The sequence below is a fragment of the Papilio xuthus genome, unplaced genomic scaffold (genome assembly GCF_000836235.2).
Source record: "Papilio xuthus unplaced genomic scaffold, Pxut_1.1 DF824655.1, whole genome shotgun sequence".
NCBI lineage: Eukaryota > Metazoa > Arthropoda > Insecta > Lepidoptera > Papilionidae > Papilio > Papilio xuthus.
In genome coordinates, this window is record NW_013533994.1 from 1,242,652 (window position 1) to 1,265,026 (window position 22,375).

At 33.5% G+C, this 22,375-nt stretch overlaps 6 protein-coding genes across 7 annotated transcripts; 4 read left to right on the plus strand and 2 right to left on the minus strand.

Moving 5' to 3' along the window:
- Nucleotides 1-2,832: 2,832 nt before the first annotated feature.
- On the plus strand, nt 2,833-7,166 carry IntS2 (integrator complex subunit 2). The gene is made up of 7 exons (XM_013325831.1): nt 2,833-3,327; nt 3,484-3,857; nt 3,951-4,135; nt 4,321-4,669; nt 4,745-4,817; nt 4,895-5,078; nt 5,155-7,166. The coding sequence occupies exons 1-7, from the start codon at nt 3,038-3,040 to the stop codon at nt 7,072-7,074; spliced, it is 3,375 nt and encodes a 1,124-aa protein (XP_013181285.1). The 5' UTR covers nt 2,833-3,037; the 3' UTR covers nt 7,075-7,166.
- An 81-nt stretch (nt 7,167-7,247) lies between these two features.
- ida (anaphase promoting complex subunit 5 ida) lies at nt 7,248-11,844 on the minus strand. Of its 2 annotated transcripts, none has more exons than XM_013325834.1 (13): nt 11,549-11,844; nt 11,383-11,459; nt 11,094-11,310; nt 10,827-10,960; nt 10,393-10,508; nt 10,164-10,320; nt 9,874-10,061; nt 9,069-9,297; nt 8,768-8,918; nt 8,283-8,480; nt 7,753-8,187; nt 7,520-7,680; nt 7,248-7,381 (listed from the first exon to the last, which is right to left on the minus strand). In XM_013325834.1, the coding sequence occupies exons 1-13, from the start codon at nt 11,676-11,678 to the stop codon at nt 7,262-7,264; spliced, it is 2,313 nt and encodes a 770-aa protein (XP_013181288.1). In that variant the 5' UTR covers nt 11,679-11,844; the 3' UTR covers nt 7,248-7,261. The 2 variants fall into 2 exon arrangements, with proteins under 2 accessions (XP_013181288.1, XP_013181286.1); XM_013325832.1 differs by having other exon boundaries at nt 10,164-10,323.
- A 177-nt stretch (nt 11,845-12,021) lies between these two features.
- On the plus strand, nt 12,022-14,747 carry fz (frizzled class receptor). The gene is made up of 2 exons (XM_013325739.1): nt 12,022-13,357; nt 13,566-14,747. The coding sequence occupies exons 1-2, from the start codon at nt 12,178-12,180 to the stop codon at nt 14,081-14,083; spliced, it is 1,698 nt and encodes a 565-aa protein (XP_013181193.1). The 5' UTR covers nt 12,022-12,177; the 3' UTR covers nt 14,084-14,747.
- Nucleotides 14,748-14,781: 34 nt separating this feature from the next.
- Nucleotides 14,782-15,843, minus strand: Sec61beta (Sec61 translocon subunit beta). Its single transcript, NM_001312859.1, is given in 3 exon segments — nt 14,782-14,984; nt 15,461-15,663; nt 15,749-15,843. Coding segments are annotated over 3 exon segments (294 nt in total). The 5' UTR covers nt 15,752-15,843; the 3' UTR covers nt 14,782-14,896.
- A 279-nt stretch (nt 15,844-16,122) lies between these two features.
- Nucleotides 16,123-19,549, plus strand: LOC106127607 (2',5'-phosphodiesterase 12). The gene is made up of 8 exons (XM_013325738.1): nt 16,123-16,936; nt 17,373-17,496; nt 17,714-17,853; nt 18,152-18,314; nt 18,388-18,676; nt 18,759-18,879; nt 18,969-19,120; nt 19,412-19,549. The coding sequence occupies exons 1-8, from the start codon at nt 16,270-16,272 to the stop codon at nt 19,520-19,522; spliced, it is 1,767 nt and encodes a 588-aa protein (XP_013181192.1). The 5' UTR covers nt 16,123-16,269; the 3' UTR covers nt 19,523-19,549.
- Nucleotides 19,550-19,975: 426 nt separating this feature from the next.
- LOC106127610 (uncharacterized) lies at nt 19,976-21,701 on the plus strand. Its single transcript, XM_013325741.1, has 4 exons — nt 19,976-20,139; nt 20,285-20,713; nt 21,103-21,265; nt 21,459-21,701. The coding sequence occupies exons 1-4, from the start codon at nt 20,070-20,072 to the stop codon at nt 21,685-21,687; spliced, it is 891 nt and encodes a 296-aa protein (XP_013181195.1). The 5' UTR covers nt 19,976-20,069; the 3' UTR covers nt 21,688-21,701.
- The last annotated feature ends 674 nt before the right edge of the window (nt 21,702-22,375 follow it).

Genomic DNA, 22,375 nt, shown 5'->3' on the forward strand with positions numbered 1-22,375 from the left:
TCCCGGCCCGCACCCCGCGCCTGCCCGCTACGCCGCTCTCCCGGACGCCCGCCGCCTTGCACACCATCTATTACATCGATTCTCTCCACATTTTAGTAATGTTAAATGAAACAATGTCCCACTACCATTTCCTGCAAATTATTTACACCCATTAACAACTATAGATCGCTATTCAGAAGCAAATATTCCTACTAATATTTCCAATCGCAGCTCAGGGATGAAACTAGAAAATAGGTCATTTCCTGATTTCATTTTGCTGCGACGACGCTATCAGAACGTAATGGCACTATAATCGCATCAGGTCCGGGCGCGCAAATTGCACGGAGTTAACTTTTATCGCTAAACGATGATGAAGTCGCCTTAACCTTAGTTTATCATCGATAAACACTTTACTACATTATGAACACAACTCTTGAAATTCGTATACTTTATTACCATCCATTGTGAAAAGGGCATAAAATAAACATTTCAGTAGGTACTTAACTATGCCAACAAGCCATAGTATCTTACTTTTAAATGCGAACATATACATAGATGGATGGTATAATGGATGGATGTTTGTTAGAAGGTATCTCCAAAACGGTTCAACGAATCTTTATAAAATTTGACATAGATGTAGAACATAGTCTGTAAAAACACATAGACTACTTATTAAGCTATAGTATATTAATTCTGTGCGGACGAGGTCACGGGCTACAGCTAATGAAAAATATACAAAAAAAAGTATTCGATTTCCTTTGTTATTCGTACAATACTGGGAAAATTTCCCACAAAAAGGCAGACAGACGGACAGACATAAATTTCAAAAATTGTGCGCGAAACATGATTTTTTTTTCGATATTGCATACAGACAATCCAATTTTGTTACTTACGTATAAATATATCTATGTGCATCTTGTTCCTCGTTCCTTCATAACTCTGTAGCCTAAAAGACTAGACTAATTTTCAATTGTGACTGCAATTCGATTTGTATTCTTCCTCGATATGTAGGGGTAATGGCAATTAATTTACATAGTAGATACAATAATTGTGATACAGATCAAAATTAAACTTAAGTTCTAGAAGTATCCGTAAAGAAATAGAATTGTGTACTAGATATTCTATTAGTATATATCTCGACTCTAAATGTAAATATGTGGATTTGGAACGCTGCGCAATAACGAAGTCATACCGACGTCATATAAACACAGCCATGGCTGTTCATACTAACGGAACGTTTGTTACAAAAATTTTGTAAATTTTCAATGAAATACCAAATAGTACTATTTATATTTTGGACTATCATTTCGAACACAAAAATTATTACCTTACTTTTACTAATATTGTAAATGCGAATGTTTAGATGAATGGATGGATGGATGGATAGATGTTGGTTTAAAGGTATCTTCAATACGGCTCTACGGATCTCGACGAAATTTGACATACATATGAAACATAGTCTGGAAGAACATATAGTCTACTAATTATGTTTTTTTTATTTTAATTCCGCGCGGACGGAGTTGCAGGCGACCGCTGGTAAAGATATATTTTACACACTTTTACAGTATTAAACTGCTGCTGCTTAATTACTTACATTTTTAAGCATTTATTGCTTGAATGGGAGATAAGTATCTACATAGTAACTTACAATAAGATAAGGCTATAGTTTTGGAAGTGGCACTATTAATGATACGGTAAATTTCAAATATGCAAATATTGCGAGATAAGATACCCAATAAAACATTTACAACTTGATGGTTGACATGAAGTACGTATGACGTCACAATTCTGATGATTCGACCCTTGCACAACAGACAGTACGTAACGAGAACCGACTGTTGAAATCACATTACAATCAATAATATCTTGTATGCCTTTTTTTAAAAGTAGTATTACTTACATAATTGATACATGTATATGGGTATGTATATTTCCAGGTATCAGATATACCATACCATATATCAGAAAATTTTAACTTTTACATTTTACGCGTCTTTATCCTTATCCTTAAGAGGTGCCAAATCCTTATTCCATGGCAAAACTTCAGAATCTCAAATATTTAACGACAACGACCAACTATTATATAGGGAATATATATCAACAGAATCGGTTTTAAAAACGGTTTCGCACATTGCATGAGCGACACCAGCCGTTGATCAAAGGGAGCAGGCCGATGATAATGACCTTGCAGTATAAATGAAATCTTTATTCTAAAAAGAATGCTTATCAACATTCGGACTATTCTTGAAAAACTGACCAGTCGTCTATGTGACTTTGTAAGAATTGTAGGCATCTTATTATTTTTCATTTTTCGACTCTCCGGGGGAGAGGGCAGTAACTACCTTTACCCCCCTAAGCCTAGGAGCTAACCTAAGGAGTTTAAGTTTGAAGAGTGCGTTTACCATTTAATATGTATGACTAAAACTGCTCCTGGTATAAGCACTTTGCTATATATTTATGAAGATCTTATTTCGCTAGCCAGCGCATAATCATATTTCAATAATCATGATTTCTGGTAATGTCTAATATCAGTATAGGATAAAAGGATTGACGTACGTTAAGATAAAATGTAATTGAAACATTGTCTAAGTTTTTTATAGCTGAACCATGTAACCTTAATGTTTAATTTAACAAATTAAAAAATAGGTATACTAGGTTGAGGTATGTATGAATACTAAAAACTCGTCGCTGCGTCAAGGAGTAAATAAATATGCGCTTCCAAAGTAATGAACATTTTCCAAATAAGTTTCATATCTTAACATAGCAAACATAGGTAACATAGACCTTTAGGTCATCCTAAAGGTCTATGTTCCCAGGTCATAAAATTAAAAAATTAAAACTGTTATGTGCTGCTTGTCATTCCGTCTGCCACCTGTCACCTGCAACTGTCAAGTTAATAGTCAACAAGATCCAAATAATATACAAGCAATTTCAAGCATTTCTGGATTGTTTATTTAAAAAAAGAGAATTTTTATAAAACGCATTGAATTTTCTCATCAAACTTTAACATGTCGTGATTTTTCCTTAAGATTTTCAGTTGTCATAAATCCATTTCATCATGGATCCGTGTTTTTTAAAACCAGTCCTACCACATATTTTTAAAGCAATCAAAGATATAGATATTGTTGTACTCGTAAAGTCATCGCCCGATGAAATCAGACCCATTATACCATGTCTGGTTCGAATGGCTCTAATATCCCCCTTGGATGTGACACAATATTGCGCTGAAGCCAAAAAGGAGATACTTACACTCTTATCTGGCATTGATTTGGTCAACTTCATAGTATCCCTCCTATCTATTGAATTTCATACATTGGAAGTCGACCTTAAGAAGGAACAGCAAATGAGGTGAGTATTATTAAAATTAATGCCTAGAAAAAAAAGTGGAAAAGAAGGTTTAAGATAAAGTACAAATTTTTAATTATTAAATATAAGGATCCTTTATATACTTAGTAGGAACTAGCTGTATGTAAACATTCATTTTAATTAATTTTGCATTTTCAGACAAAAAAGTGGCACCCAAACCACTGAATCATTCTTGATTCCTAATCCTGTAAATGGAATATCAAACGACTTTGAACAGTCGGACTCTGCGAGGCGTGTCCGCCTTGTTTTATCAGAAATATTACAAATGCAAGCTCAGATAGTGGAGTATCAGCAAAATAAACATGCAAACAATGATTGTTCAGTGAAACCTTCCGAACTTTTTGACAATGATGTTTATTTGGAGGAAATAACCGATGTCATATGCATAAGCCTTGCAGAACTACCCAACTTGCTCAACATCTCAGATATTGTAGAAGTGCTTCTTCATGTCAATAAAGGTCCAGTTATAGTATCATGGATTGTGGCAAACATGCCTGATACATTATATGAAGGTAATAAAGTGAATTATTTAATTATTATAAATATAAATTTTAAATGAGTTAAATAAGTTTAAATATTAAATCTATTTTGTTGTTGTGTTGTAGTTGCTGAATCTCTCATTGTTAATGCTGAAAGAGGTGAGGAAGGAGGCATTCGTGCAAAAGCTTTGATGAGCCTATGTGCTATGTGTCCCTATTTATCAGCAACTGTCCGAGCAAAAGCAGTTTCAGCATCACGTTTACCTGCGTTGGTTTTGAATCTCACATTGACGCATCATCAAGATGATTTGGTAAGCCATTGAAATAAGTTATACAGTAAATACACATTGTTAGTCTACATCACAAAACCATCCTATATGTTATACTAAAACAAATGTTTACTAAAATTTTTAATACCAGGTTTAAATTTCTTCTTAAATTTAAATAAAGTTACATTATGTATAAGCAATGTAATGTATGGATGATTCCCTTTTAGGTTTCCTTTATGTCAGGTCTACTACTTGGATCTGATCAATCAACAAGAGGATGGTTTGCTACATTTCTTAGAAACTCTCACAAACGAGGGAAAGGAGATGGTAGCGCTGCTTTAATAAAGTTACGACAAGAGCTGCTCAAGAGATTAAAAGATGCTTCTGCTGGTGTTGAAGCATCAGCTTTATTAAGATTATACTGTGCCTTACGAGGAATTGCGGGAATTAAATTCCAAGATGATGAAGTGTCAGGACTTCTAAGATTAGTTACCCAGAAGCCTCCACCTACACCAGCGGGAGTTCGCTTTGTATCTCTAAGTCTGTGTATGATTCTGGCATGTCCATCATTAATGAGTAAGTGGATTTTATATATAAACTTGCTATTGTTCTTTATTATTAAATGTGAAATAAAATGCTATTTTCTATCAGCTGCAACGGATCATGAGAAAAAAGCTATAGAATGGGTGCAATGGCTAGTTAAAGAAGAAGCTTACTTTGAAAGGTAGGAATTTTAAATCAATATTTTATAATGTGTTTATTTAATTCTCTTTTTCTTAATATTTGTTTTTATCATTGCAGTAATTCAGGTGTTACGGCATCTTTCGGAGAAATGCTTTTGTTAATTGCAATACATTTCCATTCTGGTCAACTAGCTGCTGTAGGCGAGTTAGTTTGCGCAACTCTTGGTATGCGAGTACCCGTTCGTCCTAATGGCTTAGCTCGTATCAAGCAAGCATTTACTCAGGAAATATTCACGGAACAGGTAAACATTAACAACACTTAACACTTTAACATGTTTACATTTAAAATTAATTGACATATTTCTTTCTTTTCCTTAGGTTGTTACTGCCCATGCGGTTAAAGTTCCAGTTACAGCAAATCTTAATGGCAATATCCCAGGATATTTACCTGTACATTGCATTCATCAATTGCTAAAGTCTCGTGCATTTTCCAAACATAAAGTGCCAATAAAAAATTGGATATACAAACAAATATGCAATTGTACAGCACCATTACATCCTGTGATGCCGGCACTGGTTGAAGTTTATGTAAGCTCTATACTTGTTATAAACAATAAAGGCAACAGTGAATATGTTAATAAACCTATAACAGAAGAAGAAATCAGAAAAGTATTTAGAAATTCAATATTTGGTGTGAATTTTGACCAACAAAATAAAGGTTTTTCTCCAATGGAAATAGACAATGGAGAGTCCTCTGTGGACATTAGAATCGAAAAACCGACTCTGGCTTCGCAACTTCTGTTAATTTATTATCTCTTGCTTTATGAGGATATCAGACTTTCCAATACAGCTACACTCATAACTAATGGAAGAAAAATAAAAAGTTATTCTGCAGCTTTTCTCTCTGAATTGCCCATAAAATATTTGTTACACCAAGCACAGAAAGATCAAATGAGCTACGGCGTACTTTTTAGTCCCCTACTTCGTCTTTTGGCAACTCATTTTCCACAACTATCTCTTGTTGATGATTGGATGGATGATCAAGTATTTGGAGACTCTTGTCGTCATCAAATTGATGTTGAATTATCGGAATCGTCCATCAATGAAGCTTTTCAGTGCATTGAAGAAAACCCATACAAAACAGGAAAAGTGTTAAAAGCAATGCTTAGCAAAAATCCAACAGACATATGGCCGTTTGCTGAAATATTTGTAAAATATTTTAAAAGCGTACTCAGTGATCAAGTACCGCGACATATCCAAGAATTGTATCGCGAAGTTTGGTTACGACTGAACACTGTTTTGCCGCGTTGTCTATGGATTATGACCATTAATGCTTTACTCGATATCAATGGAAACAGCAGAAATGTTACAATTACACAAGAAAATGTATTAGTTGATCCATTACAAGTGTTAAGGTGTGATATCAGAGTTTTTAGATGCGGACCCATTTTAAAAATAATACTTAGAATTTTGGAAGCTAGTTTAGCAGCCTCAAGAAGTCAGCTAAGTCGCCATTTGTTGGACAAACCGCTTCTTGAAAAAAGCGGTCAATTGACATCGGATTCAGAAAGAGAAGAATTAAAAAATGCTTTGGTAGCAGCTCAGGAAAGTGCAGCATTACAAATTTTGCTAGAGGCCTGTTTAGAAACGAGTGAGGATCAGTCTAAACCTGAGCTAATGTGGTCCTTGCGAGAAGTCAGAAGCATAATTTGTTCTTTTCTGCATCAAGTATTTATATCCGAGCCCTCGTTGGCCAAACTCGTTCATTTTCAAGGATATCCTAGGGAGCTCTTGCCGGTTACTATTCAGGGCATCCCTTCGATGCATATTTGCTTAGATTTTATTCCAGAGCTTCTAAGTCAAGCCTCCTTAGAAAAGCAAATATTTGCAGTTGACCTTGTTTCCCATTTGTCTATACAATATGCGCTTCCAAAAGCGATGTCGATTGCTAGATTATGTGTTAATACGCTGTCTACTCTCCTGTCCGTATTGCCGAGTGATTTGCGACTAGAATTATTGCAACCGATTCTGAAATCACTCGTAAGAATTTGCACAGCATTCCCGTCGTTACTCGAAGATATAACATCATTATTGCTGCAATTGGGAAGGATCTGCGAATCGCAAGCGTCTCTCGGACATTGCTGGAACGACACAAACATTTTAGGCGAAGGTGCTTATGTTTCATCGGACGTACAGAGCGACACGAAGGTTTTAGTGGCTGAAGTTTTATGCAGAGATATCAAAGTAACCATGTCCGAAATAGTACAGAAAGCTTTGTTAAACGATAAGTTGTATTAGGGAGTATGAAATAAATGATTTTACTGATGTAAATTTCTTATCTTATTGAGGTGACCAAAATAAACAGTATAGAGACGTTGCTGACGTTCGCTTCTTTAAAGGGCCTTTTAGTTAAAACGCAAGAGCAGTAGTTCTTATATTCTTAATAGGAAAGGTTACAATAAAACCCACAATAAAGACAATATTTTTAATACATAATATGTAACATATTCGACAGATCAACGGGATTTTGTGTTTCCAATTGTCTGTACATCCAGGCGCATTGATTCCTTGCAGCAATATTTCCCACGTCGTTATACAATTGTGCCTGAAATATTAAATAATTTATTTTCAATAAACAATCTTTTCCAAATTTGTTTAGTGGTTATAAATTTATCATCATTACAAGGAAAATAGTTAAAACATTACAGTTAAATTATTGATAAAAAAGATAAATATTTTTTACCTGTATGTACCATGTCTGTAGCAACCTCACTTGTGCGCCTATTTTACAAAAGTTCTCCTTGACAGACTCGAGGGCTTCACAACAAGACTGAAAAACTTGAATCCGAGCTTCCCCAGTGGGAGGAGCGGTCGCGATGCGGCATTTTGTGTAAAGTAACAATCCTGAAAGGTCCACGATGTATTGAAAGATATTATATAAATACAAAAATTACAATGCAGGTATATAGAAATTACCTCTGGCCATGTCATACGCGCTGCCGTGCGCCATTATCAGGGGTAAGACTTTCCTGACGAGCACGAGGGCGTTTTTAGCGCAACCCATATGTAGCTGAACATTGGCGATGTGCATCTCCACGGTGGCCGCCAGGTAGTGCAAGTGGAACTTCTTCGCCCACGACAGTGCCTCGTTCAACAGCAATATGTTGGTGGACTGACTCACGCTGTAGGACAGTTGCACCTGCGACATCAGTATCATCGCCTGCAGACGCAGCGGTGCGAAGTGCAGACTGTCGTCTTCCGTTTTGCAGTAGTCCAGTATGTCCTGCAGCGTCTCCAAGGCATCCATTGCGTCACCTCTGAGGAAATACATCTCGGCCTTCAGCAGCTGACTTTCCCATCGATCCAAAGATGAAAGTTGACGTATATTCAATTCCGCCTCTTCCCATTTACCTGAAGGTTATTTTATGATTTTTAATTGTGTAAAGGAAAGAAGAATTTTGAATGTACCGTATTATTGTGACGTGTAGCAGTAAGGGAGAGGTTACCGGCGAGGAGTGCGGCGGCAGTGCGGTGCCTTGCGGCGACGGCGCGCAGAGGCGCGGGCGGGCGGTGCTGCAGATGCGAGAGCAGTGCGGCCGCCAGCCCACCCTCGCCGCGCCATGCCGCCACGCTGGCTGCGCCCGCGCCCGCCACCGCGCACGCCTCCGACCACTGCCACACGCTGCTCGCGCCCACCGTGCACTCTGGTATGACACAAAACACATGCCTTTAATATTCTACAACAAACGATTTCATATCGGTAGGAAAACCGTCTCCTCTTCAGTGTTTTTTTTTATACAATTCTCCTATCGTCACATCTCTTTGAGGCAAAAAAATCTTAATTTTTAATGTAACCATTCCTTGTAAAGCTGTTTTTGCCTCAACGTTTGTGGGCCTTTAGTTTTTGTCACATGTACAGTTTGAAACGAACGCCAGATGCAGAAATGCTATACCTATCTATGAAAATGCCAATATGTAATGCTTAACTTACTTGTATTGAGATTCAGTAGAAGTTGACAACTTATGGAAGCCATTTCGGTTTTTCCATATAAGGACCACAGAGCTGCGGTATTTGCTAAACTGGCCATCATCAAGTCAGTCATTGAATGGTGATAATTTATGGAGTCGCCTTTTGTTATAATCTGCAGGTAAAGATCAGGTTTAATTTACAGCTTTATACAGAAAAATAATTTGTGCGATATAAATATGTAAAAATTGTTTGGTCTGCATCATGAACTAATTATTATTTTTGAATTATTTCTAAAACATTCATTAAAAAAGGTCTAGACTACATGAAAGACTTCAGCGGGTTTAGCGGCATTGACCGCAGCGTGCTGCGCCATTAGCTGCGCGGCGGCGGCGGCGATTCGGGGAGCGCGGGGCACGCGGGCGAGCAGAGCGGCACGGCGCGCGCGTCCTCCCGCCAGCGCGCCCCACGCCGCCGCGTGCGCCAGGCACGCCGTGTCCGCCGCCTCCTGCGCCGCGCACAACGCCTCCTGCACGCCCTCCATAGCTAGAGAACTGAAACATGTAGTCCAATTCGAAACAAATGTAAAATTATAACAAACAACATACCAATATATAGCAGGGCCAAAAAAATACGAATGATAATAATCGATTTATCATAATAACTGAATTCTATTCATATTTTATGTTTGAAGTATGTAATAAATGATTCACTTTAAACAATGTTTTCAAGGAAGTTGCACCATGGAACCAAAATTGATGTCAAATGTGACCTTGCTATAAATAATTTTACCTTCTGGCGGCTGTAATCATAGACTTATTAAAAACATCAATTTTGTTCATTTAAACACTAAAATTATCCAAAATAAATCCATAGACTATAAATAATATTACCAGTGAAATGTGTAAATAAATTGCTCATTGCCACTCACTATACATCCATTCATAGATTTTAGATTTATTTAGGATTCTTTACGTTTATTAAACTCCATAGAGGCATCAGAAAAATTAACGGCACAAAGGGTAACTTATAATAACATCCTTTTACTAACTTTTATAATAACACATTCTCTGGCATTAATTATGCAAAAATCATTGTAACACAAAAATTTTATATGATTAAATACTTACAAATGTCCAAACTGTGTATGCATAGCAGCTCTGTTAAGAGCTGCATATCGAAAATTTTTATTTTTGTCATTCATGTTATTTGAATTGGCACATATATTAAATACTGTTCTGTCGAAACAATTGTACAATGAGTCTTGAGCACCACAAAATTCCTTCATTCTAATGCAGTTTAAGAAACTTAAAAAATGCTGAAACATATTAAAAAAAAATCGTACAAACATTTTTCTCTATGAATGAAATCGAAGACGCTCAAATCAGTAGTATTAAATATTGATCAATAAATTACTTACAATGTCTGAATACTCGGGAATATCGTTCATTATTTGCATTATAGTTTTCTGTAGTTGTTTAGGAGGAAGTGCTTTTCGCTCATTAATTTGTAATAAATTAGCTTGTTGAGCTGTAAATAACTCAGCTTGTTTCCTTGACCACTGACACTCTTCGAGGCTGCTACAGAAAATAAAAAATTACAGTAATTAACACAATACTAACAATAACAATAGTAAACATACAACATACTTGTCTCTTTCAATTAAGTTCATTCTTGTGAAAACTTCTTGTGGCTTTGATTCTTCTGGTAATGAAGGTGAGCCTGTGCATGGGGCCCCAACTGTTGATTCCATATGATTTAACCTCTGCAACATAATCACTAAAGAGCATGAACATTTTAAATAATAGAAGTAATGTTAATTATATTTTCAAACTATGAAATTCTTAATGACTTTATTTTTAAATTTTTTGTTTGTTAAAGTTTAAAAATCTTGTACAAAGTTCAAAATCAAGTTATACAAATTACATTAATTTTGTAAGCAAGGATTAATTATTTTGTAATGGATTCATTAGAAAATAATTAAAAACAAACTGTACTATCACTTAGTATTAACTTCTGAGACAATAAGTGTAAATTTAAAATACAATTTAAAATTCTAGTAATTATAAAAATATAATAATACCTCTTTGCTTAAGGATCTCATCATTAATCCAGGTCGACCTTTTTGGTAATACAAACAAAATGATTTATACAGAGCAACTACTTGCACAAAAGTAAGTTTATCCAAATGCAACATTATCCTTCTTAGGTAGAAACCTGAAATAAAAAAAATATGTGAATAACAAATATATAAAAAAGTTTAAATCAGAATATAAGGCTGTTATAAAAGTGAACATAGGCATAAACAAATCTTTACAAACAAAATAGTACAGAAGAAAGTCTGAATTACCTAAAACACTGCATCGAGTGATAGTACAAGGGTTTGTCTCACTTTGTTCAATCATTAACTTATCAACAGTTGATGTTACACAGTCCATCAAAGCGCTTATACCATTAACATGTATGTTCTTGAGACGAACACAGAAATTTTCTAAATGTACACTTAATAAATTATACCGCCCATCTGTAAGAAGCGTCTCCAAATCCTTAAATTCCATATCCGGGCACTAGAATATACATATATCGGTGAGTAAAACCACTACAAACATTTTGTTTCATTAGCAAATATAAACCAGTACCTGAATTAATTTTAGGGCTAGAATACAAAAGTCTTTTCTGTATTTGGGTGCCATAGTACAGTTAATCATGGTTTTCGCTGAAAAAAATATTATTGTTTTTTAAATATCAATTTGTTATTTTAAATTGTACAAATTTGTTCTACCACCGGCAAATTCATGTACCGACCTTCAATTTTTAATAAACCATATTCTCTAATAAAAGCAACAACTGCTATTTTGTGAGGTGTTATGTTATCAACATTAGCTCTTAAATTTATTAATCTACTAAAGTCTAAAGTTTCGCCACCGACATCCATATTAATATCTCAACCTCAAAACTTGAGGTTTTATGTATTATGAAATTTTGAGTATATGACTATCAAAAGACGCAGGTGCCTGACCTGAATTACCTATAACTATAAAATTAAAATGAGAATAGAATAATATACAATTACAATGTATTATTAATATTAAAGAGATTTGTTTTAGTTAAACATCTGACATTGACATTTTTATGGTAAACAAAACTTGAAAATGTCTGAGAAGACTACAGAGTATAACAAAAAAAACCTTGGCTTAAATAGTTTTATAATCTTTGGTATTCTTTGGATAGTTTTTCATACTCTTTATTAGGTATTTGCCATTATATGTTGTATAGCCGATCTTCTATCCATTTATTTTTTATTTTTGTATAAAGTACTGAGGTTTATTTTATAGAAAATAAGCCATAAATGTATATATTTATATTTTCAATAAACTAAAGAAGTGCTTTAACAATGATTGTAATAAAGCCTCAACCATAGCAAAACGCTGAAAATGGGGATTGTTTACGTATCGTTTGTTCTTCCAGTACTTTATTTGTTTGTTTTAACTGAAACTTCACGTGTTACTGTTTATCAAGGGGATTCTTTGCCGCACCATGGTCGATGTGAACCCATTACAATACCACTTTGCCAGAATATCAGATACAACCAAACTATTTTTCCTAATATACTAAACCATGCCAAACAGTCGGATGCAAGTCAAGATTTACTACAATTTACAGTGTTTATAAAAGTCAATTGTTCTCCGGACTTGAAGTTTTTTCTGTGTGCAGTTTATGCCCCTTTATGTACAATCTTAGAGAATCCGATAAAACCGTGCCGTCATTTATGTGAATCTGCTAAATATGATTGTCACCAAAGTATGTCTTCTTACGGATTTCATTGGCCAGAAAATTTGAATTGCTCATCATATCCAGTCGCTGGAAATGAGGAATTATGTTTTGGCGAAAACAATGGTACGCAAGAATCCCGAAAACGTGCCGAGAAAAAACTTCCAAAGGTAGATTTTAAGGCCAACATTGAACGAAATCCTACAAAACTGCATGGGGCAAGGGATATCGGTTTTGTGTGTCCCATTCAGTTTAAGATACCTAAAAATTTGGACTTGGAGTACTCTTTGAAAGTCGGAGATAAAGTGGAGAAAGACTGTGGTGCACCTTGCAATGGTATATTTTTCAGCCAAGATGAAAAGAATTTTGCAAGGCTTTGGATTGGATTATGGGCAACATTATGCACCATAAGTTGCCTATTTACTGTTTTAACTTTTCTCATAGACACTGATCGTTTCCGTTATCCTGAAAGACCTATTATATTTCTCTCAGTATGCTATCTGATGGTTGCAGCATCATATGTAATGGGGTGGGGAGCAGGTGACAGTGTAAGTTGTCAAGGCCCATTTCCACCAACTATTAGTGGTACAAGATTACCAAATATATCTGTAATAACTCAAGGAACTAAACATGAACCATGTACCATACTTTTCATGGTTGTGTATTTCTTCAGCATGGCCTCAAGTATTTGGTGGGTTATATTGACACTTACTTGGTTCTTAGCAGCAGGGTTAAAATGGGGTCATGAAGCAATTGAAGCAAACTCTCAATACTTTCATTTAGCTGCTTGGGCTGTCCCAGCCATAAAAACAATATCTATATTGGCAATGGGAAAAGTGGATGGTAAGTTTCTTCTCTGTATTTTATATGTCTTACAACTCAAGTCAATAACCAGTTCAATTCAACCTAACAAAAAAATATTGCTGTTTGTACAGTGGACAAATATACATTGAATACAGACTTTTTTAAATTTTGCAGTTTATAAGTGGAATTGATGGATTTAAGAAATTTTGCATATTACATAGATTATAATAAAATATTTATTTTGCAGGTGATATATTATCGGGTGTCTGCTATGTGGGGCTTTGGGATGCAGAGGCTCTACAAGGATTTGTTTTGTCTCCACTCTGTGCTTATCTTGTGCTGGGAACAATTTTCCTACTGGCAGGGTTTGTTTCTTTATTTAGAATCAGAACAGTTATGAAACATGATGGTACAAAAACTGATAAACTAGAAAAATTAATGATTAGGATTGGAGTTTTTGGTGTTCTTTACACAGTACCTGCCTTGATTGTTATAGCATGTTTATTTTATGAATATATTCATTTTGACAGTTGGATGGTAACATGGCATAGAGATTTATGTACAACTCCAATGTATTCAATACCATGTCCTTTTTCTCATCAAGATGTAGTAAGACCTAAATTTGAAATGTTTATGATAAAGTATCTCATGACAATGATTGTTGGTATCACTTCAAGTTTTTGGATTTGGTCTAATAAGACTTTAGTTTCTTGGCATCAATTTTTTGACAAGATAAAAGGCAGAAGAGTTGAAGCATATGTATGATGGATAAGGTAACATTAAGGAAAGATGTAGGAACTACATCCTTGTTCTTTGAATCTCTTGAATTCATTATGTTACATTATTTTATTCTGTAATAGTGATGTAAGCCCCTAGTTGTTTTAGTTTTGTGTCATAACAAAGATACTCACACAGAATGTGTAAACCTCAAATTAAGCTTTTTTATTTTTATTCAGTATTGATGTTAAGTTCTTTCTAAAAGTATTAATTTTGCTTTTGCAAAATGTCTTAATGAAAAGTGAATAAGTAAGAATCAAAATATGAATAACTGTTGTAGTTTTATATTTTTACAAACCATTTACATTTTTTTATATTATTTTTAATTACTTTACACTTTTATATTGAATAAGGGACATATGAATAAGTTCATTAATTTTGTAAGTTTTTTTTAGTTTATGTATTGTGATTATAAATTTAATTATTACAATGAGTTCTTTAGCTTAGTTTTTTAACATATTTTTTTAAAATTCTAAATTATAAGGCTGATAACATAAAGTGAATAAGATATGATTATATTTAGATCAGATTTCTTAAAAACCTCTGATTTACATTTTATTTTGAAAAAAAATGGTTTACAGATAATATTGATGGCAGGTATAAAACAAATAATGGTATTTCTATGGTTAAAATATCTCATTTATGTAAATATCGACTTATTTTTAAGGTTTAAATAAAAAAATCAGTAAATAAAAACTTATATTTATTTAAGAATAAGATTACATAATTTATCTCAGCATACCCCTCTCATGATCTTAAATTCTCTTTCATTAAAATTAAAAAACATTAATTAATTAAAATTTATGCTCTAGTATATTTTCCCCAAATATGAAGCATGAACACCGATGCAATGAACAGGAGAGACATTACCAATACTGGGACTGGACCTCTGCAAAGAAAACAAATATTTAATTGGTTAAATACAGAAATATGAGATTATAATAACTATGTAAAATTTTTTTCAAGATAAAGAAAAAACCTACAAAATGAGTTCAAACAAAATATAGTGATTTCTGTTATAAATAAAAATTGGGGGTTAGTTCATCTATTTCCCCTAAAATATTGATGGGTTACATACAAAATTATCATTTCCAAGAAATATAATCCTAAGGGGTAATAGATGTGTCCACCCAGTGAAAATTCCTCTGTAGTTTTGTATGTTTGCACTGAAAACAATTATTGTTATAACATATAGTACATATAGCCTTTTAAACAGAATATAGCAGATATCACAGACTGTGTACCGATATTGTTTAGCTAGCTAAAAACTTGAAACAGCTTGAAACATTTTTTACCACCTTTCTCAAACTCATTTTATGACTTTACTGAAGTACAAATAATAAATTAAAGTAAATATGCTCTTACACTTTAACGCCAGGAGAATCGTCGGTGTAGAAGCGCCACATACCACCCGAGCCTGCACCCGTGCTTCTATTTCGAGCAGCCGTAGTAGTAGTAGTAGATTTGCGTTGTCGTACTGTACCGCCGCTTGAAGATCTTGGGACTGCAGACGATTTACTTGGTGAACGTCCACCAGACCCCACAGAAGTAGAGCTCGGAGAAGCTGGCTGAATTTACAGTAACAAATATTTATTATTCTTACTATTGATTACAAAAGACTTAAGTGTAACAATTCTTTATTATTCTCTTTACCATTTTAAGTTATAAATATTCCGATCTGCAACGCCGTAGAGAAGACTAACTTTACGGAGATAAAGTTTGGAAGTAGGCAATCGAATTTAATTGATGTTGTTGGCTATGCAACGCGTACAATCAGTTGACACGTCGCCGTTCAATGTTGTCAGGTTTTTCCAATCAGGTAACGCAAAAAAACCCCTAAAAATTATTAAATTATGTATAAGTTTTACGATTGGTTTGATAGATGAAAGAACTTTCGTTAAGTTTTCAAGTTTTTGCCAGAATTGTTTCAATCCTTAATAGATAATACTTAATAGATGCATACTCAGTCAATAACATTTTTTTTGTACCTTAGACTAAGAATACACTCTGTGCTTGAAGTTGACAACTGTCATTGACATGTTCCTATTCCTAAAATCTTATCTTTCTAACCTAAAACATAAAGAGTCTAGAATTTACTATATTTCGCTGAGTGATTTTAAGGTGAGACGCAAAAAAAGTAATATGACAGCAAAAATATCATATTAATATGTAATATGATTTTAAGATTCAATGTCATAAACCAAAAATTCTCTACGACTATTAAAATTTTAAAGACCAGTGCAATGAACGCAAGCAAATGTTACTTTCGCTATATTGAGGCGGAGGAAAAAATCGACATATCATTTTTATTGAAGGTTAAACATGCTGTTAGACAGTTTAATTTTAAAAGAAAACCTACAGAAAATATACAAACACTGTGTAACCGTATAGAAACTAATGTTCAAAAAGTTATCGCCAAAAAGAACAAAAAAAATGAAAAGGCTAGTGTTAATACTAAAATAAAAATTGCTGTATTGGATGTTAATAACCAAGAAATGTCTGATAATTATTCTTGCAAAGATTTATTTGAAATGGAAGGACCGCTCAAAGTACAAATTTGTGAGCAATTTTATGAAGCCGTTTTTAATGCGCCATGGATTATCAACATTAATTTACCTAAATGTTTACTTCTTGGATTTCCTGTTTATCCTGAGAACTTTGAAACTTTATACACTATAAAGGAAAAATCTGATTTCAAGTGGTATACAGGCAAACCTGTTAACAATCAAGGAAACATAATAAGTGATATACATATTAATTGGATTCTAGTTGGTAATAGTTATTCATATGTTCCAACATCAGTGGATGTAGGTATGAAGTTGAAGTTAGAATGTACTCCAGGTAAATATATTTTTCCTTATACACATATTTTAATTTACCTAATTATTATACTGATTACTTCTGGCTCTGCCTTATATTTTACTTGTCACATTTGACACCTAAAAATGTTGCCCTTTTTCCTGTTTCTTTAATTCTAGTTTTAGGAATAAACCCAAGTATATACAATGAAGTCACAAGGAATGTTAATAACTATACTTATTAATAATATAAATGTGAAAGTTTGGATGGATGATTGTTAGAAGGTATCTCTGGAATGATTCAACAGATCTTGATTTTATTCTTAAATGATGTTTAAACATAGTCTGGAAGACATAGGCTACTTACTATTTTTTTTTCATTTCATCTGGATGAACTCACTTGCAAAAACTATGTATGGAAATAGAAGCATTTATGTAATTGACTGGGCCAAAAAAAAATAATTACAATAAATTTTCAGGAAATGACAACATCACTGGACCAGCTGTGGAAACAATTTCTACAAGTCTAGTGGAAGCGGGTCCTGGTCCATGTCCTTTTGAGGCGAGACATCAGTTTACATCTTCAATACTAAAAGATTCAAGGTGTGCTCTTTTGGTTCAAATAGTAATTACTATTTAAGTTAATGTTAATAAAAGTCCATAAAGGAAAACTTGACTATTTTATAAATACTATATTATTTTTCTAGTTCAAAAGTACAAAAAAATTGAATTTTAGGTCAAAAGTTTTTAAAAAGTTTTCTAACATAAAGTCTCTCTTTATATAATATAGATTAGTTTTATAAGTATTTTAGTTTTACAGTTTCCGATGTGTTTCATACAATATATTGGCAGATTTGTATTGTGACTCAGACTTTACAAGAAGTGTACTCCATCCATACTGCCCGCCATATGCTCTTCAAATAGACTACAGGAAACAACTTATTTTAAAGGAACTTAAAGGTAAATTAAACAAATTCCAAATCCTAATGTTAACAATATCTTGTAGCTTTGATTGAGAGTTACTTTGCCAGTAATAATAATAGACTTTCAGACTTTTTTGTACTAAAACAATAAATAACAACACTGAACAGCAATAATTTTTAAACCACAAGAAGAAATTTATTTTGTTATGATTGTTAAATGCAAAATACTTCCATTAGACAGCATCAGCAAGCTGAAGATCTCATAAAATATTTAGGGCAGTAAGATTTAGGTAGGAAATAACCATTTACTTATAAAACTGTCCTTGTTCAACCAGGATACAATGCTGATATTTATTGTCTTCAAGAAGTTGACAAAAAGATATTCAACAATAGTTTAGAGCCATTTTTGAATAGCATTGGGCTAAAAGGTTTATTTTACAAGAAAGGCAAAACAGTTTCTGAGGGCTTAGCTTGTTTTTATAGACAATCCAGATTTGAGTAAGTACATGTTTTTTAAGCTTTGATTATCTCTGTTAACACTTGTATTTATATCTTCTTATAATTTTTACAGATTGTTGGAAGAAGAAAACATTTTATTAGCAGATGCTATAAAAACTTTACCATGTCTTGAATCAATATGGAATGCAATTAAAGATAATAAGCCATTGATAGATAGGTTATTGGACAGATCAACAGTGGCTAGTGCAACAATATTACAATCAAAAGACAATCTTAAAGAAATAGTTATTGTCGCCAATACTCATTTGTATTTCCATCCTGACGCTGATCATATTAGGCTGCTTCAAGGAGGAATAGTGATATATTGGCTAAATGAAATTAGGGACAGATTGATTCAAAAGGTTTGTTAATGTTTTTATCAATTTTTTTCATTTCCCCTTTTTTAGATTGTTTACCGTTTATTATTTTATAACATAATTACAGCACCTTGGGAAAAGGATATCCCTAGTTCTGTGTGGTGATTTTAACAGTGTACCTTCTTGTGGTATATATCAGTTGTACACCACTGGTATAGTTCCCGATAGTCTTCCAGATTGGCAGTCAAGTAAGTTTTCATTATTTACTTGCTACATAAATAATACATAGTATACTTAATTGTGAAAATTTATCTTAAGTAAATCCAAAATTTTACAGATGGTGATGAAAAAATATCCAACTTATGTCTCTCTCATGGTCTACTTCTTGGAAGTGCTTGCGGAACACCTCCTTTTACCAATTTTACAGTTGGATTTGCAGATTGTTTGGATTACATTTTTTACGACAAAAACAACCTTGAAGTAGAACAGGTATAATGTTATAGTAATATAAAATTTAATCGTACTATTATTATAAATGCGAGTGATTAGATTGAAGGATGGATAGATGTTTGTTAGAAGTTATGTCCAAAACGGCTCAACGAATCTCGTTGAAATTTGGCATAGATGAAAAACATATAATCTGGAACAACACATGGGTTACTAATTATGTTTTTTTTAATTCCGCACGGCGGGAAACGCGGACAACAGCTAGTCATTAATATTACCAAAAAGGTTTCGTTTTTTTTAAATACATAAATAATAAAAATATTTTGTCCACAGGTCATTCCATTTCCGTCAATTGAAGAACTGCAAGCTCATACAGCTCTGCCGAGTATTGTGTTTCCATCAGATCATATAGCTATTATTTCAGATCTTAGATTTAAGATATAACAATTGAATAATGTAATAAATGTTATAAAAAATATAATTGACTTTATTAATTAAGGTGTTGAACCTTACTGAGATATGCACCTACGTTACCATTAGTACACTGGTGTCTGGTGTACTCAGACATAACAATAAGTGGCCTGTTCACTTTCCCTTCCTTATAAGGAAAGAATGGGAAGTGGATTTGACAGCGGTTTGGACGCATAGGAAGGGGGATATTCTCTTTTCGTGCGTCCCCGCCTCTATCAATTATAGTTAGGCAGCGCATCTACAATTCCGGCTGTAGAACCAACCGCGATAGTAGCGCCTCTCACGGGTTCAGATATCCTTGTTTGGCTATAAACAAAAACCATAACCCATAATCAAATGTCAATGTCATAAAAGGCTGTATGGCTTAGTTCCTTTACCTGCTTTTTGGAGCGAATAATAAAAACAACAACAAGTCAATGTCATACGTCATTCTTGTTTGTCTTCCACATAATCGGTGTCATTTCTCCCTTTGTTTATTTCTTATTAACACGAAAAATAAATAGTATTTTGCCAATTCAAAATGTTTAAAGGATCAGTTAAATCGAGTTGCTTCGTGAAATCAAAACCTCATATAATATTCAGTTATTTAGGTAAGACTTTACGTACGAAGAAGTATAACAATCGGAATTTTCCAGTTACTATGTTGACGTTACAATTATTTACATATTCTACATAATGTATATTATATGATTACTTTGTATCGCAAAGCAATCTAAAGTTATCGTTTTTTATTAGGTGGTACCAATCAAGTGGGCAGCACAATACATAATACTGGCTCTGTAAAGTTTCCTCAAGCAGCCACTCTTAAATTGCCAACAAATGTAATCGATATAAACTCAGCAGAAATGGGAAGGTTTTCTCCACTACGAGAAAGAGATATATCTGGACCAGTTATTAACTTTCATGGGTTAAAACCTGTTTTTCGAGAAATTGACATCACTCTGCAATCTGATCCTCATGTTAATAAATATGATTGTCGTGGCGCTGTCAGTCTGTCGTCGTCGATGCAAAGTAATGTGCCAAGCCCATTTAGTGGGAATCACACACACTTAAATATGCCTGGTTCACAATGGGGACAAGGCTACAAGTATTTGTCTGATCACTTACACAGTGCACATTATTTGACATTGAGAAATGAGTATAGAGGAAAACTCTTCAACAAAGGTAATCATTATTGAATTGTATGTTGTAAAAATATTTTATTGTGATGAGAAGTATGAACTAAAATTTTTTGTGCTCATTAGTGTGTTAAAATATAAAAGAAATGGTGAAAGTTTCAAAAAAAAAATAAGTAGAATAACTGCCTCATTATAACAAGTTTTAATTAAAAGTCTCTTCACACTAATACAATAAAACATCTAATAAAAATTATTATTTTATCTGTTGCTTGATTTATTAATTTGTTGCATTAGCAACACCCAACTTTAATACCTTATCTAACATGCTTAAACAATCAATTACTGTACATGATTTATATCATATTTCGTCATATACAATTTTGTGATCTTCTTTAAATATAATAAACTTGTGCATAATCATTTTTCAAAGAATAGCTGGCACTATTGGAACACGGAAAATGAGTACAGACACGCAAACAGTGATGAGTGCCAAAGAAAAACTGAAAAAAGCTGTGAAGGAGTATGGTTCTACAGTAATTGTTTTTCATGTTTCCATTTCATTGTTATCTCTGGGGGCCTGCTATATTCTTGTGTCTAGGTATGTTATTTTAAGTGCTTAATCTATTGCTTATTAACAGTAATTAACAAATGCAGCAAATGATATATTTTCACCTTGTATAGTCATACTTGATTTTTTGTGGAACTATAAAAGGTAGAACCTAACAATATAAAAGAATATTGTTATTAGGTTTAGTATTAATTATTAAAAATCATAATTCTTTTACTTTCAGTGGAGTCGACATAGTGGCAATAATGAAGTATTTCAACATAAGTGAAGGAACACTTTCGAAAATTGCTGTATCAAATGCTGGTACATTTGTCATAGCATATGGAGTGCATAAGTTTTTTGCTCCTTTTAGGATAGGTGTTACCTTAACAGCAACACCATTTATTGTTAGATATCTAAGAAAAATTGGCATGTTGAAGCATCCTTCAGTTCAGAGTGGTGGTGGAAAATAAATAAATAATTTCTCTACATGTGTTTTATTTTATCAATGATGAAACCTTAATTTAAAAAAACATGAAACACTTGTACATTTAGTTAAGAATTGAAGAACTTGTGTGATTGGTTTAACTTTTCAAGATAGGATGGAAGACTTCAAGTGAGCAATGGAACAAATATTTATTTATGGATCATCACCATTGTTTTCAATTGAGAAGAACCTGGGTGAATTGGTCTACTATTATAGATAATTAGTGGACAGGAAGTTACGCCTTTTTTTACTTCTTATCTGTATTTTGCGAAACCACGTAGGAGACGATTAGAGGTCAAGCGAGTGAGCCACGGAAGAGTGCCCAAAGCAACCCTGTGGCGTGTAAAATAAAGCCCTATTACAAGACTTCTTAAAATTTCTCCAAAATAATAATATTTTGTTCAACGGGAATAACTGTCTAATTCAGAACAAGCGTGTTCCGCTCCCAAAATTACAAATTTAGCACGAAAATTAAGAGATGCGTGTGTAAGGAAATTTTCATAATCATTCGAACAAATTTGTGAAATCAAAAAACATTTATTAGAATATACTTTAAAATCAATAACTAGACCTCTTATAACAATTGCAGTTTAATTTCGTGCAGTACTTGAGAACGAACTTGCAAAGGCAATTTCTAGTATCATTCCGTATTCAAACAAACATGGACGACTTAT

Coding starts and splice junctions, on each gene's coding strand:
- IntS2 (XM_013325831.1), top strand. CDS start 3,038: ATGGATCCGTGTTTTTTAAAACCAGTCCTACCACATATTTTTAAAGCA. Junction 4,670..4,744: donor GGCATGTCCATCATTAATGA/GTAAGTGGATTT, acceptor ATTTTCTATCAG/CTGCAACGGATCATGAGAAA. Junction 4,818..4,894: donor GAAGAAGCTTACTTTGAAAG/GTAGGAATTTTA, acceptor TTATCATTGCAG/TAATTCAGGTGTTACGGCAT.
- ida (XM_013325832.1), bottom strand. CDS start 11,678: ATGGATGTCGGTGGCGAAACTTTAGACTTTAGTAGATTAATAAATTTA. Junction 11,460..11,548: donor TGGTTTATTAAAAATTGAAG/GTCGGTACATGA, acceptor TATTTTTTTCAG/CGAAAACCATGATTAACTGT. Junction 9,298..9,873: donor CATACACAGTTTGGACATTT/GTAAGTATTTAA, acceptor TACATGTTTCAG/TTCTCTAGCTATGGAGGGCG.
- fz (XM_013325739.1), top strand. CDS start 12,178: ATGGGGATTGTTTACGTATCGTTTGTTCTTCCAGTACTTTATTTGTTT. Junction 13,358..13,565: donor GGCAATGGGAAAAGTGGATG/GTAAGTTTCTTC, acceptor TTTATTTTGCAG/GTGATATATTATCGGGTGTC.
- LOC106127607 (XM_013325738.1), top strand. CDS start 16,270: ATGATTTTAAGATTCAATGTCATAAACCAAAAATTCTCTACGACTATT. Junction 18,677..18,758: donor GGGACAGATTGATTCAAAAG/GTTTGTTAATGT, acceptor ACATAATTACAG/CACCTTGGGAAAAGGATATC. Junction 19,121..19,411: donor ACAACCTTGAAGTAGAACAG/GTATAATGTTAT, acceptor TTTTGTCCACAG/GTCATTCCATTTCCGTCAAT.
- LOC106127610 (XM_013325741.1), top strand. CDS start 20,070: ATGTTTAAAGGATCAGTTAAATCGAGTTGCTTCGTGAAATCAAAACCT. Junction 20,140..20,284: donor TATAATATTCAGTTATTTAG/GTAAGACTTTAC, acceptor GTTTTTTATTAG/GTGGTACCAATCAAGTGGGC. Junction 20,714..21,102: donor AGGAAAACTCTTCAACAAAG/GTAATCATTATT, acceptor TTCAAAGAATAG/CTGGCACTATTGGAACACGG.